The sequence below is a fragment of a genome, unplaced genomic scaffold, assembly GCF_019419815.1.
Source record: "Pyrus x bretschneideri cultivar Hongxiangsu unplaced genomic scaffold, Pyrus_bretschneideri_v1 Contig17, whole genome shotgun sequence".
NCBI lineage: Eukaryota > Viridiplantae > Streptophyta > Magnoliopsida > Rosales > Rosaceae > Pyrus > Pyrus x bretschneideri.
In genome coordinates this window covers 1,595,666-1,613,779 of record NW_025999468.1, presented here as the reverse complement: position 1 = coordinate 1,613,779, position 18,114 = coordinate 1,595,666, and the positions used below count along the sequence as shown (strand labels likewise).

General features: G+C 36.4%; 1 protein-coding gene and 1 pseudogene across 1 annotated transcript; both read left to right on the top strand.

Moving 5' to 3' along the window:
- The first annotated feature begins 11,615 nt into the window (after positions 1 to 11,615).
- Positions 11,616 to 15,267, top strand: LOC103962218 (probable glucan 1,3-beta-glucosidase A). The gene is made up of 8 exons (XM_009374901.3): positions 11,616 to 11,924; positions 12,034 to 12,153; positions 12,238 to 12,435; positions 12,519 to 12,677; positions 12,921 to 13,090; positions 13,410 to 13,565; positions 14,399 to 14,751; positions 14,873 to 15,267. The coding sequence occupies exons 1-8, from the start codon at positions 11,706 to 11,708 to the stop codon at positions 15,055 to 15,057; spliced, it is 1,560 nt and encodes a 519-aa protein (XP_009373176.2). The 5' UTR covers positions 11,616 to 11,705; the 3' UTR covers positions 15,058 to 15,267.
- A 1,370-nt stretch (positions 15,268 to 16,637) lies between these two features.
- Positions 16,638 to 17,569, top strand: LOC103948633 (annotated as a pseudogene).
- Positions 17,570 to 18,114: the final 545 nt, after the last annotated feature.

Here is an 18,114-nt window from a genome sequence, read left to right as displayed (position 1 = left end):
GATGCAGAGAATAATGGCGACGATGACGAGTGCGAGGTTGAAATCGCCCATCGCGGCGGCATTGTTTCAGTTGCTCTCGAATCAAATCAAATTGGAGAGATCGAGAAGGGGAATTAGTAATTAGGGTTAAGGATGTGAAATTGTGTGTTCAAGTGATCGTAGATCTCTATTGCTGGTCCGAAAAGGAGCAGGGCCATTAAGGAAAGACAAAGGGAAAGGGTTGAGGGCTGAGTTCCAGTAAGGTGGTGATGAAGGCGACGGGGGTGGCGTAGTATGGGCTGGGGTGGGTGAAGGTTGATTTGGGAAGAAAGAAGGGAGGCAGTGCGGGGGGATGAGGGAGGGAAGGAAAAGACCCGACCTTTTTTTTTTTTTTTTGAATTTTTTTTTAACTCCTTCTACAAAAAAAAAATTCCACGTGGACCCCTTAATGACACATGGCGTCTAGTTATTGTCCACACAGAAGCCACATCATTAGTTAACGGCAGACTTAACAGTTAGTCTAATGGATGTATGAGATTGTCCCAAAATTAACACTTTAGGTATGACTTTAGGACAAAAAAAACTTGACGTACTAAATGTTGAAAACCATGAAACATGAAGGTAGGAAACTGATATTTACCCAAGAACAAAAGATAAAAAAACAAAGAGAAAGATAGAGCGGTTCTAATGAAAGTTATAATTTCTTTGATACAGTCATTATTTTTATGGGAATATTTCAAAAAATTTATAAAAATAAAAAATTAATTAAAATAGTTTAAAAAGTTTGAGTTTTAATTAAAATGATAAAAAAATATCATAAAGTGAATAGTACCAGAAGTGACTTTTTAAAGTAAAAATGTCTTTTTTGTTAAAAGTGAGCAGTACCGAGAGTGTTCTTTAAAACTCTTATAAAAAAAAATAATATGAAAATGAGGGTGAAGTCTAAATTTCACTTCAATTAGATAAAACTCTTAAGTTTAGGTTAAAATTGACATATATCATCGATATTTTTGACACACAATATTTGACAATACCTAAAGTTTTATTTTAAATTTTCATCATTTCCATCGAAAACAACTGATATCGATATTGGTACAAATTTACATATCGATATTTTAAACACTGATAGTAATGCGTTGTAAACGATGATGCCTAGGCTCTAGAATGTTTTATTATTATTTTGGATTAACTATATTTCACATCCTCCATGTCTGGGATAACTTTTAAAATGGACAATGAATTGTTAATTTTCTCACTTTGCCCTTTAAAAGGTCTTGAAATTGAATCAATTTACATTTTTTTATCTAATGAATTATTTCAAACTTTGTAAATTAATGACATAGTGAGCATAAGCTCCGAAATTAATTTCACATGTAAGTCACATTTTCATTGTAAATATAAAACTCATCAATTTAATGGCAATTAGATGTTTAAATATACAAAAGGTGTAACGTAATACAATTTTAAATGGGTAAAGTACAAAAAACTACCTTAACTATTGGTCTCACGACACTTTTATCTTTTTAAAATGACAATGTCATACCTCATCTTATGAATTTGTGCCAATGTCATACCTCCGTTAGTTTTTCTGTTAATTTCTCAGTTAAATGCTGACGTGGCTTGATTCGGGATCCACTTTCTAATAAAAAATTATTAAAAACAAAAAAAATCATTTAATATTTTTAAAATATTAAAATAATAAAGAAAAGTTAAAAAAAAAAAAAAAAAACCAAACAAAACTTCCCCTCCACGCCATCTCTCTTCTCCCTGATCTTTATCTCCCTTCCTCTTCTTCCTACATGTTGCAACCCAGAAAAAAAAAAACAAAAAACAAAAAAACAAAACAAAACATTGTCCCTCCCCCCCTGGGCGCCCTTTCTCTTCTCCCCCATCTTCATCTCGCTTCCTCTTCTTCCTACATGCTGCAACCCAGGAAAAAAAAAAAAAAAAACAAAACTATGTCCGTTCCCCCCCCCCAGGCACGATCTCTCTTTTCTCCCCCATCTTCATCTCATTTCTTCTTCTTCTTCCTACCTGCTGCAACCTAGGAAAAAGAAAGAAAAAAAAAATACACAAAACTTTGTCCCTCCCCGCCCCCCCCCCCCCCCACCACGGGCGCCCTCTCTCTTCTCCCCTATCTTCATCTTCTTTCCTCTTCTTCCCTTATCTGTTGCAACCCAGAAAAAAAAAAAAAAAAAACCAATTGTCTTCCCCCGCACCCTCTTCCCTCCTCTACACACCCCACTCCTTAAATCCACACCCATTCCCCCAATTTTCTCCGTGCCCAAATTCTCTACCCGTGGAATCGGCCTGGCAAACGGGACTTGGGTTTTTTTTTTTTTTTTTTTTTCTTCTTCTTCTTCCTCCTCCTTTTTCTTCTTTCTGGGTTGCAGGGGTTGGATTTGTTTTTTTTTTGGGTTGGGGGGGAGGGGGACGAACTGGGTTGGGGTTTTTCTTCTTCTTCTTCTTCTTCTCCTCCTTCCTTCCTTCCTTCCTTCCTTCATTCTTCTTCTTCTTCTTCTTTTTCAGGGGGGGTTGGGGGTTGATGGGCTTTCAATTTTTTTTTTTTTTTTTTTTTTTCGGTTGAAGGTTAAGCAGGGAAAAAGATGAAGATGGGGAAAGAGAGAAGGGGGATGGGGGTGGAAGGGATGAAAGGTTTTGTTTTTTTGTTTTTAAACTTTCTTTATTATTTTAATATTTAAAAATATTAAATGATTTTTTTTAGTTTTTTTTTAATTTTTTTTTTAATTTTTTTAATAAAAAGTGGGGTATGGATCAAGCCACGTTAGCATTTAATTGACAAATTAACGACAGGCTAATGGAAGGTCTAACATTGACACAAATTCGTAAGATGAGGTATGACATTGTCAATTTTAAAAGATGAGGTATAAAAGTGTCGTAACACCAATAGTTGAGATAGTTTTTTGTACTTTACCCATTTTAAATCTTAAGGGCAATGTGAGAAAATTAATACCTAGTGGTCCATTTTGAAAATCAGGTCAAACATCAAATATAGTTGGTGCTATTATATTTTCAAAACTGATATTAAGGAGACTATTTTTTTAAACCACATTTTGTTAGTTATGTGATGGGCTCCTTTCTCTTTTGCCTGGTGGCCAGTTCTGTTGTGGCCTGATGGTACTATTTAGTCCCACTGGACTATTAATTCAAGCTCTATTTTGTCCAATTGAGCTTTAACTTATTTGCCTGATTGTGCTTTTTTCTTATTTATCCGATTGGGCTATTTACTATTTTGCCCAATTGGAGTTTTTACTATCTTACCCTTGAATAAACAGAAACAAGTAAGATTAAATTGGGTTGTGTAAGAAGAGAAAAATGGCTCATATATAAACATATAAATGAGAGAGAACAGTTTTCAACTGTTCTAGTTGTGGTGATGTTGGCGTCATTGGTGGTGGAAGTGGCGGTGACACATGCAACTCAGTGGAAATAGCGGTGCAACTTTTCCCAAAAGTTGAATTGCTATTTTGTGGTGCGGAATTAGCAGTTTGGGTGTCGGCCGCTACTAGTTTTCGTGAAACTGCAGCAGGCCATCTTTCACTCAAGGTTTTAGGGTTCGCCACCTTGGGGGCTCTATTGTTTGTGCCCATGTGGAGGGTTTGTATTGGATTGAAATCCTTTTATGTTTTACTCGTACTTTGGTCGCATAAGTGGAGTCTTCTTTTTGTATGATGGTCATTCTAGAGTTGTCAGCTGTGTACGTTATAATATGTCCGTTATATACTTCGTTATATAAATATTCTCTACAATTTGATCCCAAAAAAAAAAAAAAAAAGTTGAATTGCTTACCAATTCCTCAATTCATTCCCAATACAAAGGATGCTAAGGCAAAAGACATAGGGGCACTCAATCAAACAGAGAAAACACATTACTCAAAATCCAACCGGATTAAATTCTTGCTTCAAGAAAACCTATCTCATTCCGTCACATGTTGAAGTTACAGTAAAGTTTCAGAAGGATATACAGAGGATCCTTGTTCTTACGTTTTCCCTCTTTTACTTTTCGTCAATATTGTAACATATGTTCGTAACTTCATAAAATTGCCTCTTCCCACATTTTGAATCTCTTGTTCTAGCAATTTGTTTTACTTGTTGATGATGTTATTGGCTCCGTGGATGCAATGGCCAAGACCTCCAAGTACATTTTGGAATTCTTTTTTTGGGGTCACATTGAGATTTGATAACAAAGTCTATATGGACATGGAATAAAGATTCAGATGTAGAACTCGATTAAAATGCCTAAAATTAAAGAAAGGACAATGGTGGACAATTGGCAAGAGACAACGCAAGAAAGTAAACCCAAGTTCAACTATCAAGTAATTTGTGATACAATATGAAACGCATATCGTTTGACTTTTTTATCACCTGCAAAAGTAGGGATAAAAATATTTGAAAATACTTGCAAGACTACAAGGTAATTGTAGTATAGTCAGCTCTAGTAAGGTTATTGTGACAGCCCGTCCCGAATGAGTATATTATTTTACTCTCGATAGTGTGGAAATGACTATGTTGTCTTCGTGAGCCTTGTGAAGTGGATGTATGTATGTAGGTCAATTATTTTCTTGCCAACGTAATTAAGTGGAATTCTATGTCACGAGGGTGTGGATGCAAGTTAGGGCCAAGTTGGGTGTGTAAGGTAAGTGTATGAAAGAATAGAAAGATTTCGATTGGTTCTTTTTGACCCAAATTTGCATGAGTTTAACCATGCAGCCCAATTAGGGCTTAGGACAAATTTAAACTGCCCAATCAGGTTAAGGACACACACACACACCCACACGTGCAACCTTTCCCGTTCACCCTCTCTCTCATTCTCGAACCCTCTCATTTTCCTTACACCTGAACCAGTCCCAAATCTCTCTAAATAGTTGCAGATCGTCCGGGTGGATTTTATGTCTAAGTTCCTTGGAAGCTTAGGAATCAAGCTATACCATTAGTTTGGCGTGAAGACCTCGGGAACGCTAGAACCTGTGAGCTCTTGCAGGGTGTCCTGTTGTGCGAGCTTGATCGCGAGTGTTTCGCGGCCGATTTTCATGAAATTTCCCGACGAGATTCTGTTTGTTTTCGAGCTCCAAAGTAGTAAGATCATGTTCTCCTAGTTGAGAGCTTCATTTTGGTGAAAATTTCATGAATTTTGGTGTTGAAATGAGTGAGTTATCAAGCTTTGAAGTTTTTATAAAAACCGGCGATGCAGCGGCGACCGGCGTCGGACTTCGGTGAACCAAGGAAGGAGAAAGAGAATATTCCATCAACTTTGACGGAATATTCCTAACTGCGATTAACGGTGTCAGGTATTATTTAACGGTATGTTCCATTATTTAACAGAATATTCCCTAACGCTGTTAGGGATTCCGTCCAGCGTGCAAGGCACGCGCCTGTGCGTGGCCGTGCCTTGGCCGGCGCGTGAGGGCATGTGGGTGGTTGGAAATTTTTTCTAAAAATATGGGGATGTTTGTGGTGTTGAATAGATCACATTGGTACATTCAAGCACCTCATTTGAGCAATGTATAAGGAGTTATTAGCTAGTTTCATTTATGTGCTTTAAATTAACGTTTATATAGTTGTTTCGTATATAGGTGAGACATATCCTCATGACGAGCGCAGTCAATCGAGGCTTGGGGGTTATAACCCTTCCACATACCAGTGAGTGGGCTTTTGGTTTTCCGTATATACCTATATACTTAAGATTTTTCCTAGAAAATCGATTTAAATGAAATTATGTTTGAAATGCCATGCCTATTGATTTATGCTTAGACTATGAGTTTGTATGATATGTGCATATTGTGATTTGAGGCGGTGGACGCTCAGCTAAGTACCAGGTGAGTTGTAGATTGTTTATGTGAATTGATGATTATGTGAGATGTGTTGAGAGCTCGTAAATCTGCACCCCAGTGTTAGTGCTCCTGTCCAGAGTTAGGGCATAGTCTTTCAAGTGATATTTACCTCTCGCACCATACGCTTATCTTGGATCCAAGTTAGATGCACAGTTCTGTCGTACAGACCACTATAGGTGGTTCCGACTCGTAGGTGACCCGTGATTATTCGCACAGTCTTCACGTGATCGTAGCACTTGAGCGTATTTATTTACACCTAGTCCTGTCATATAAACCACTTTAGGTGGTTCCGACTTGTGTGCAGGTATATTTGTTGAGATATGGATTTGAGCCGTACAGGTCACGTTAGGTGACTCCGGCTAGATGGATGAGCTCTAGATTCAGCCATACAAGTCACGTTAGTGACTCCAGCTGACATATCATTTGCATTGATTTATATCACCTGGCTTACATATTTTTTTATGCTGAGATATTCGACATGGCATATTTGTGAATTTTGCTATTTTGAGCATGGTTGTGGTATAGATATGTATTCTATTTTATGGGAAATTATACAGGTTTTACGGCGAGGTGTTACAATCTTTGATAAATGAAATGATTTTGAAAAGCTTTATTTTTGCCCACTCACCCTTTCTGTTTTGCGCCCCTCCAGGTTCTAGTTAGGAGTGTTTTTGGGTGGCGTATGAGGAATCCACGACTGCTCTGATGGATTATCACCATTGTAGGATTACCTTTGGTGTTGTATAATTAGTATTTGTCCTACTGGACTGCACCTAGGCTACTTATGCTCTGGTTGTGAATTCACACTTATTTTCGTCTTGCACCTTATCTTATTTAGTGCTCTAGTTAGTTTGGTTTTTATTTATTTGCATTTCTTATATTATTATTGTTTCCACACTGTGCACATGGCTACGTCACCCTCACGTGACGGCCAGCACGCCTTGATTTCTTTCTGGGTGTGTCAGTTGTTCTCTACATATATTGAATGAATAATTTATGTAAAAATCAAATCTTAATTAATTATTTGAAAACAAAGTTTGAAAAAGGTTGATTTTGTGACTTAAAATAATAAAAACGAATTTAATAAAAACTATTAAAGAAAATAAAAAAGAAAACAATTTTAAAGAAATCCAATTTGAAATAAGCCGGTTTTAGAAAACAATAATAAAAAGGCAGTAGGATTCCGCCATCACCTTAACAATCCTACGTAATTTTACTAATTACTTATGAATTATACATGCATGACTCATTACGATTGAACGTATATTCCAATTTGAAGGTTATGTTTTCTGAATGTATATCAAACATGCAATCTGTATGTGGTATTTAGATCAAATGTAAACATGCATGACTTATTACGCTTTGTGAAAACCCTTTCAAAAACCATTCAACCCTTAAAAGAAGCATTCGCCCTAAGTGAACTTACAATTATTAACCACAAGAAGCATTCCTCAATTTCAGGGTAACATTCTAACAGAAATTGCATCTGATTACTTATCTAAACATCCTAATGGTTGCAAAGTATTAAGATATAAGGACAATTTAAACACAGTGATTAGACGCATGCATAATATCATAAGCAATTAAATAAAAACTACATATTCATGCTAAGACTCATGGCATCGCCCTAGCAAAAGGAATTATTTACGCACAACCGTATATTAAAAAGAAAAATATTATTAAGAAGAAAATGATTGAAAACACCTTGTAAGTTAACTTGAATTGTCAAAAGCTCTCTAAGCTAAATTTGCCAAATTGTGCGTTTAGAACCTAATGGCTAAATAGCCTTATTTACACTACCAGTTAAAATCCTTCCTAGAAAAAGTCTTAGAATAAAACTAGGAAACAAAATAACTTAAAAGAAACTAGGAAACATAATAGAATAAGATAACTAGGAAATACATTCATATTTCAACTTTGAGAAATCTGCCCAGCCACAAAGACTCCCACGTTTCAGGACTCAAAACAGCTCCAAAACAGACCCAAGATAACTCTTTTTAAAACCTTAAGGTGTTTTGAACATATCTCCAAAAGGCCCAGACACCTTCTTGGATGCCAAATAAGCCCAAGACGTCATTTTTACAGCATTGTGCGCTGCTTCTTTATTTCACCGCCATAAATAACCGCTTGGTAGAAAATCTGAAACTTTGACACGAACAAGTTGAGAGACTCACGAACATCCTCCAATTGGAATCATTCCAAAATTTGTCTGTTTGATCACTTTTTACTCAAGAGGATGTCGCATGTCCTACATTGAAAATATAATTCAATGTATCAAAATTTCACCAAAATAATTACCAAAGCATACTAAAAATAGAGTAAAATATATAATATGAAATCGACTCATTAATAGGTTTTGGGAAATTTCATCTTTCTGTGTCCCATCAGAATTTGGTTACCTTGCCTTGTTAATTAGGATTTTCTTTTACGTTTCCCTTATAAATTCAATTTCCAAGACGAAGTAGGATTAAGGTTTGATGCCTACATAAAGGTTCAGTTTAGAGTTGTACAAGTAGATGTTATATTATTATCAATCAAAGTCAGGAGTTACTCCATTTTGTGGTGGAGTCGAAAATATTGATGAATGTCAATTTATAACGCTTGTCAATCCTTTTATCTCTGTTTCCGCTACGTCAAGTGGTACCATAGCATGGTTGTCATTGAGAGCAAGGATTTGCCTCGCTTCATGGCAAACGACAATGGAAGATACAAATATTATATAAACGATGTTGGTTGTTTGGAACGTCAATAAATTTTTATGAAAAGTCTACGGAAGATGATGATTTAATTGATCATATAAGCAAACCAATTTTTACTAATAAAGGAAGCATTGTGGAATTTCTCAAGGCCTATCTCGTCAAATTAATATGGGAGATAATATTATATAAACGATGTTGGTTGTTTGGAACGTCAATAGATTTTTATAAAAAGTCTAAAAAAGATGATTTAATTGACCATATGAGCAAACCAATTTTTACTAATAAGGGAAGCATTGTGGAATTTCTCAAGGCCTATCTCGTCAAATTAATGTTGGAAAGATTCTTCGTTTTTAGGGAAGTGAATGCATAGAAGATTTTCTCGATTGGGTCGTAGTTGTGGAACAATTCTTTGATGAAATAATAATACCGGAAGAGAAAATGATCAAGAAGATAGCCACTTACCGTTTAATTAAAGGGAAATCTCGCTTTTTGGTGGGATCGATTGCAGAGGACACAGATTAAAGAAGGAACAAAGCCTATCCAAAACTTGGAGTTGGATGAAGCTACTTACTGGAATTTAGGAAAGTTTTGGAATTTATTCTGGAATCTGTGCACCTTTGCGTGTTGAAATGCTTCGTCTCCCCAAGCCCATCTTCTTCGCTTGCAAAATTTCTGCAATTATTGTTCCATCTAGTTTTTCGGGGTTTCGAGTGACGAAGTTTGAAAGACCTTCATCGCCCACTTTTTCCGATGCGATGAAATTATTCGCCGCGCAATAAAGTTCTTTGCCTCATTTTAATGTGACTTTTATTTTTCAAATCTCACACGATGAATTTTCCCGTGACGCAAAGGTTTTGGTTCTTTTTGGACGTAGACATTTTGCACGACAAAACATAATTTTTTTCAGTCGCAAAAATTACTTGAGTGTAAAAAAATTTCTTCGTCACCTAAAGTTTTGTCGCGAAAGTATTTTTTTTTCTCTACTAGTGCATTGAACTAGTAATGATTTATTTTAGGCCAGTTGTAGATCTTTCTTGTTTTAGAAGTGTTTCTGTCCATTACTTTAAATAAGGGGCCTGGCTTAATTAATTGTAGAGATCTAATTCCATAGTATTCTACAAAAGTATATAATTAAAAGTTTGTAAAATTTTGTTGAGTTTCTTACTAATAGATGTAATGTTAGTGTTTTTAGTTATAGGTGGTGGTGGTCACTTTGTTCTACAAAGGATAAAACAATTTGTAGAAGGATAAATAATGTCATTTTTCAAAAACTAATGAGGGTGCTACAAGAATTGAAAATATTCATTTAATGTTCAACTCAGTTTTTTATGAAAGCACTTTCTAAATGCAACCTATTTGCTACTTATAAAAGTTACTATCAAGAGGCTATTTCTTTTCAAATGAGCAAAATAATTTATTTTTTATCAATAATGTTTGATTGCTTAACCTAAAAGCAAAACAGCTTTTGATAATAAAAAGAAAAATACAATACTAAACAGAGCTTTAAAAAACACTACAAAATCCATATAAAATACCCTAGAATAAATGTGAATATCCTAAGCTTAAAATCTTCCATCGATACTTTGCTTGAAAACGGTAGGAATCATATGATTTGGTTGGAAGCTTCTTAATCCAACTGGAAAAGGTATGGAATCTTTGTGAGGTTAACAAAAAGAGCTTAGTAAATACAGAGAAGATCATCTAAGACCTTACTTGAACAAGATTTGTTCAATAGGATGGTACCTCTGTATCCTTGATTATCATGGATATTTACGTCAAGCTACAAAATTCATTTATTTAAAAAGTTTAACAATTCTCACCACTTTCTCCTCTCCATCTTCTCTACGATAACCCTCCTCAACTGCTCACATTTGTTTGACATGTTTACATTGTTAGTTATTATATCTTGGGCTCTTTTTTTTATTTTTTATTTTGTTTGAACAAATGATATTATCTTTATTAAGGAGGAGAGGGTGGGTTTAGTTTTACAATGAGTTAGCAATAATATGGTTCAAATTCTTCTATAACGATAATCGAATCTAAATCCTCTCACTTACTAGTGAAGAGGAATAACACTCAACCGTAATACTAAGTGGCATCTTGGACTCTTTAATGAGAAAATTTGCGCTTAACATAAAACTTTCTTAAAATTATTCGGTTTTGTAAAATACACCGCCCGTCTCTCCAACATGAGATAACTTTACTCCCATAAATTATTTTCCTTCATGCTTTCGAACCTACTCTCACCCTCTTTTTAGCAGGTATCAACCAAAATTGTTCTTAGTTAAGATGAGTTCGTGTGTGTGTGTTTTTTTTAATATTTAAAAAATTGACAAATTTGTGTTTTTGTTGTAGAAGATCTGAATGTGAGGTAGTTTGGGTAGGTTAGATGAGTGTTTTAAGGTAATTCATTAACTTAAGGTAAGTAGGGGGCGTTTCCAATAGGAAGGATGTGTTCAATAAATTATTCAATAAAAGCATATATGATGGATTGTCATTTCGTTTCAGGTTTAAACTTTCTTTCCTACTCTTAATGTAGAATATGTAAAATTAGTGTAGAATACTATTTGTATTCCAGTAAAAAGTAATGCTATTGTTTTCGAACGATTAAATATAGGACATAACAATGTAGGAATTGGTACAAATTGTTTAAAAGTTTATTTAAGGTCACATAGGTACTTGAAGTGTTAGAATTCAATCTTTAATGAGAGTTTTATGAGAATTAAACTCAAAATGTTCAAAACTATAACTGTAAACTCCTCTAAACTAGAAGAAGTTTACAGTAAATGCATCTAATAGAAGCACCAATTCTACATACAACTTGTATACAAGCTGAAATTATCCGGCGCTGACCTTCTAGAAATATGTGTTTAGGCACCGATATAGAAGACTTTCTAAATTGTGAAAAGTTGGATAAAGTCTAGTTTGATAACTATGTAAAATATAATGCATATCGTTGAATTCTGCAATACCGTTGACAATCCAAAATGCGGCATTGGAATATATATACCTTTTACAAGATTAAATGTATCAAATACTTCCTAAGATTCTTGAGTTGTAACAATCATATAAAAAAAGAATTTTCTAACTCCGACACAGTGGTCAAAGTTTCTTGGCATTGGCTCCCTCTGCATATCCCGACTCCCCAATCTTTTCTTTATATACGGACAGCATGGATGCAACAACAATACAAAGCAAAGCGTAAACGAATGGCTTTCAACTCCAGGGCATGGCTCCTAAGCATAGGGCTCCTTTTTTGTATGCTGTCCATTTCTTCTGGGAGACTGCCTCAGAATTCCGGTCGAGTGAAAGCAGTTAATCTTGGAGGGTGGCTGGTTACAGAAGGCTGGATTAAACCTTCTCTTTTCGATGGCATTGCCAACAAGGATTTCTTGGTAAATTAATTTACTTCATTGATATGTTGGTAATTTAATTCTTATCTTTCATATGATATATTTTAGCTTTTCAACTTTAGTTACATATTTTTCATTTTAATTGTTGTAGGATGGAACTGGACTTCAGTTTAAATCTGTCACAACCGGGAAATATCTTGCGGCTGAGTTGGGAGGAGGAAGCATCATAGTTGCAAACAGAACGTCAGCTTCAGGCTGGGAAACATTTAAAGTAAATTTGATTTGCATTTTTCGATATATAATAATGTAAATTGTTTTCATTAACATTTACATGGTGCTTCTTAATTTGTTGCAGTTGTGGAGGATCAACGAAACCACGTTTAATTTCAGGGTCTTCAACAAAGATTTTGTGGGGCTTGATGTCAATGGCAATGGAACTCAGGTGGTAGCTGTTTCGAAAATACCGGGTACTTCGGAGACTTTTGAAATCATAAGAAAACCTGATGATTTGCGCCGGGTTCGAATCAAAGCACCGAATGGATTCTTCTTGCAGGTGATGATTAATGTTCCTATTCTTGTCTTAATTGTTGAGATAAATTATGATGGTTTGATTGTTAATCTGTATGTGTGCTGCAGGCAAGATCAGAGGTGCTGGTGACAGCTGATTATGCGAGGAGTACTGAATGGGGAAACAATGATCCATCTGTTTTTGTGATAACCTTTTCTGGAAAATTGGAAGGAGAGTTTCAAGTAACCAATGGTTATGGTCCAAAAATGGCTCCACAAGTTATGTGGGTAAGAGATTTTAACAGCACAAAACTTTAGCAAAACCTTTGTTGCCAGACCTGTTTATTTTGTCAAACTGTAAATCTCGGTCACATTTTCAAGAGTTAACATAATCAGTGATCAAGATTCATTGTTTGGCAACGGAAAGACAATTTGGCAAGAAACATGTTACCTCACTAGTGGTGCATGTTTAATGGATATAATTCACATATATCTGACAAGATTCATTGCTTGAAATGTGGTATTCATCAGGAACATTGGAATACATTCATAGTTGAGGATGACTTCCACTTCATATCAACAAATGGGTTAAACGCTGTGAGAATACCAGTTGGTTGGTGGATTGCAAGTGATCCCACTCCTCCACACCCTTATGTTGGAGGTTCATTATATGCACTAGACAAAGCCTTCCTGTGGGCACAGTATGTATTCACTTTTATTAGTCTGCGTCTTATACGTTAACACATTTGCCTCCACTACTTTCACTTTTAGAAACGAGTTAAAAATAAATGTGTGGTCCCAGGCCTTTTTAGCTGAATAAGTCGAGGGCAATTGCAATAAAACAAAAACTAAGAAGTGGTTGTGTTTTTAGTCCAACCCAAAATCCAACTTGGACCAGTACCACTATGATGAACCACTTCCAAAGTTTGAGAAAAATCATAAACCAAAACTATAGCTGACTTTATTGGTTTTGTTTTTAAGAAATCTTTTTATAATACATACATGTTTGTATTTTGGCAGGAAATATGGATTAAAGGTCATAATTGATCTCCATGCAGCACCAGGCTCTCAAAATGGTTTTGAACACAGTGCTTCCAGAGATGGCTCTCAGGAATGGGGACAAACAGATGAGAACATACAACAGACTGTTCATGTCATTGATTTCTTAACCTCCAGGTAAATAAATATATACACTTGAAGCCAAAAATAGAGACATCATAAGCTACTCCTACTTTAATTGGAAAATTAAGTGGTAGAATCAAATTATTTGTACAATCTTAATTATTAAGAGTAACACTTGACTCCTTACATGTAAGAAGTCATTTCTCTTTACATGACGATATGACGTCAGAATCAGAATCGTTAATTATTATTATCATCATCTAAAGATCATCCCTAAAGAAAAAATCATTCGATATGGAAACTGTATAGCAAGCCATATGTGTCGAAAAAATTGATAGCTCATAACATAATGAGGATAACTAAAACATTCTCCAAATTGAATAAATTTTTAGAAATGATCGTTAGATGATGATAATGGTCCGATTTATGATGCTTGTACAATATAAAAATAATAACATGCCGTCAGAAAGAGAATGACTTTTTACATGTAGTGTCCTTAATTAAAGACCATTTTCTGTACAATCAGTAATAGATTTGCCGGATTACTGTACAATCAGTAATCAGTACTCCAAGTATCATCCAAATATCATGAAAATGCTGCTCTTGCCGGATTATCGGGGTATATGTTGTCCTGTGAGCACTAAACAAGTTAATTCTTGCTTAAATGTATAACTCGAATTTACAGTCTAGAAATATAACTACTTGTATAGCAACTTAAATCTTGCCAGAAATTACTCAAAACATCACCCTGTTAATTCTAGGGTTCTTCTTAATTGTTAAATCCAAATTTGATGGCACATGCTTAGGTATGTTAGGTGCCCAAAAATTCTATGTTCTATTCATTAAAATTTTAAATCCCTAAATTTGGTGGTGGTGTACTATTGTAGGTATGCTAAGAGGCCAAACCTATATGCAGTTGAGCTCATCAACGAACCATTGTCACCAGGAGCGTCCCTACAGAACGTGACCAAGTTCTACAAGGCTGGTTATGCTGCTGTTCGAAAGCATTCCTCCACAGCATACGTGGTGTTGTCAAACAGGCTAGGACCAATGGAGACTAGGGAGCTTTTCCCCCTTGCCAAGGACTTCAAGCGTTCTGTGATCGATGTCCATTACTATAACCTGTTTGTGAGCACCTTCGACAACATGACTGTCCAACAAAACATAGACTTCATCTACACCAATCGGTCCCAGCAATTGAATTATGTCACCACATCGAACGGCCCTCTCACTTTTGTTGGTACGCGATCAACTCCCCGTTTTGTTTCTGACACATAAAAGTTCAGATTTATTTACATAAAAAAATCGGGAGTGTGAAATCATTACTCTCGACCTAAATACCATTTGTTGATTATTTGTAGGTGAATGGGTGGCTGAGTGGAATGTTAAAGATGCAACAAAGGCGGATTACCAAAGATTTGCCAATGCTCAATTAGAAGTTTGGGGGAGAGCAACATTTGGGTGGGCTTATTGGACTCTTAAGAACGTCAATAAACACTGGAGTCTTGAGTGGATGATAAAGAACGGTTATATAAAACTTAATTAGATTGGTGACATCAATACGCATAAACATTTCTCTTTAGTCATCACAATCTATATACTGTAATCTTAGTTCAATTTGGGTCCCTTTTCTGATGACGTCCAAATTGTTTCGATTGAATATGAGACGTCTATTAATTCTGCAATATGACAGCAATAAGGGCATTTTTATAACTAATGTATCCAACTTGGCCGGAATTCCATTCACTTTCCGTCATGTATCCAACTTTTGCAAGGAGTCTAAAAAACCCATTTTCAGAAGCAGGTTTAAAAGTGATCTAACATGCAAACCTGTTGCAAGTGGTGGATTACTCCAATGGTAAGGGTTTTTCTCTTTAACTCACTGCGTTCCAGATTCAAATCTTACTCTCACCCCTTAGTGTATATTAATTAGTATAGAATACCATTTATATTAAAAAATTGTTGAGAATATCAAACACATTGAGAAAAGAAATGACATTGTATGTGTGTATAAGTAATAGGGCTACTTCTCATATTGTTTATTAGTTTTATGGTGAAACATCAACTTTGTCTGTGGTACCAGAGCATGATGTCCTACATGTGAAGCCCAATGCCCACACATGCTCAACGTCACCCCATTTGTGTTATCAACGTGCTAAGCTTAAAAATTTATCCCACATGAGAAGGTGTGTTGAGAGTATCAATCTTATATTGGAAAAAGAATGGGTATTGCATTTACTTATAAATAACTAGGCTACTCCCCATATTATCAATTAATTTTGTGGTAGAATCTCAACTTTCTTAAAAAACATAAAAAACTGTTACTTACAACGAGGGTTTTTTGCCTTAGGAAGTTCATCATTGTAATGGAATGATCTGCAATTGACATCCATTTTGTTACTCTTCGTCACGGCGTCTGAAGAGCTGCTGGATAGACCTTTAGTGTTGTGAGTAATAACAGTAGTGTAGAGAAGCACAGAAATGCAGAAAGAGAATAAAAGAGAGAGAGAGAAAGTAATTGATTACATTGATACTGAATTAGTCTTTACAACTATGAGAATACAGTTTATATAGCCATCATGACTAACTTGCAGCCTAAGCTATTTAACTAACTAATTTTGATAACAACTCTAACAACCTTTGGATATTGTCAACATCCCCCCTCAATCTCAACTGGGATTGCCCAGTTTGAGATTGAAGCAGACCATCCAGCAATCAACTTCTTACAATCACAGAAATCAAGAAACACAACCTTCTTCGGCAATCGGCCTTCAATGAAGAAAGGGAACAAGAACTGCACTCCGGCAATCGGCCTTAATGGAGTTGCACACAATAACAACAAACAAAATTTTTCAAGAACATTACTCTGGCTATCGGCCTTTAAGGAATAACACACAATATCTGAGACAGAACTTTTCACTCCAGCTATTGGCCGTATGGAGGAAACAAAATGCATTCAACACACTCTTGGCAATCGGCTTTTTTCGAGTGCACAAATCTGAAGTATACGGCTATCGGCCTTGAGCATACCTGCCGAATGTTGGAAAATCTACTCTGTTTAACACTCTCACAAAGTTGAGCATACCTGCCGAGAACTTCCCTTTCTGCACAATTGAAGACGCAAAAATGGCGACGGGGTTGATACGGAATCAACAGAGAGATGGAATTTGGGTTCAAGAAAGACGAAAATGTGATCATTCCCAGCTGGGTTTTGGAAGCTCGATCTAAATCCATCAAATGGGTTCTCAAGAAAGAAGAGCCAAAATCTACAAAGAGGTTGCTTTTGGTGGTGTGCCTGTCGTTGGCGGCAAAGATGGAGGAGTTGGACGTGAAGCTTCCACCACTGTCACAATACGCCGTCGGAGACTACACCTTTCCATGTCATTTCGTCGGGATCGACTGCGGCGGCGTCGTTTCGTTACGTCTGCGTCCGGGCTATGGCGTCGGAGGTCCAGGCCCAGCAGGTGGACCTCAAGGCCCGAGACAAAACGGACATCAAGACCTTCTCAATCTACCGGTGGAACCCGGACAACCCGAAGAAGCCGGAGCTCAAGGAGTACGAGATCGACCTCAAGTAGTGCGGACCCATGGTACTCGACGCCCTCATCAAGATCAAGAACGAGATGGACCCCACTCTCACTTTCCGGCGATCTTGCCAGGAAAGGATCTGCGGCTCCTGCGCCATGAACATCGACGGCTGCAACGGCCTGGCCTGCCTGACGAAAATAGCGCCGTCAGAGGCAGGCGCCACGATGATCATGCCGCTGCCCCACATGTTTGTGATCAAGTACCTGGTGGTGGATATGACGAATTTCTACAACCAGTACAAGAGCATTGAGCCGTGGCTGAAGCGGAAGACCCCGGCGGCGGAGTTGGATGGGAAGCAAAATTTGCAGTGAAACCCAGATGAAATCAAAGAAAACCTATGCGAAATCTTAGAGAAGTTTACATAGAAAGAAAGGAAGAAAGAGCTCTTGTATTACGAATAAGGAAATACGCGGAAACGAAAGAAAGTAATGAAGAAAGATAGAAGAGGAATCGACCACCAAGATCCATAGCGTGAGCCTTAATGGCTCTGATACCATAATAACAGTAGTGTAGAGAAGCACAGAAATGCAGAAAGAGAATAAAAGAGAGAGAGAGAGAGAGAAAGTAATTGATTACATTGATACTAAATTAGTCTTTACAACTATGAGAATACAGTTTATATAGCCATCATGACTAACTTGCAGCCTAAGCTATTTAACTAACTAATTTTGATATTAACTCTAACAACCTTTGGATATTGTCAACAGTGAGTTAATAAGATTCCAAACATTGTGAGCATTTTTCATTAAATTCCCCCTGTATGAGTAGAAGGAAGAGTCAATTGTATCAGCATTAGTTTCCGTTTGTAGGTGAACAAGAAAAAAAAAATCGTGAAGCGAGGAGTGGACACATCCAAAGCAATAACACATGCGCATTCAACAAACATGAGGATTTTTATCACTTGCAAAAATAGGGATAAAAACATTTAAAAATACTTGCAAGAGTACAAGGTAGTTGTAGTATGAACATCTCAAGCAAGGTCATTTCCACATGGATCGAATTGAATGAATAATTT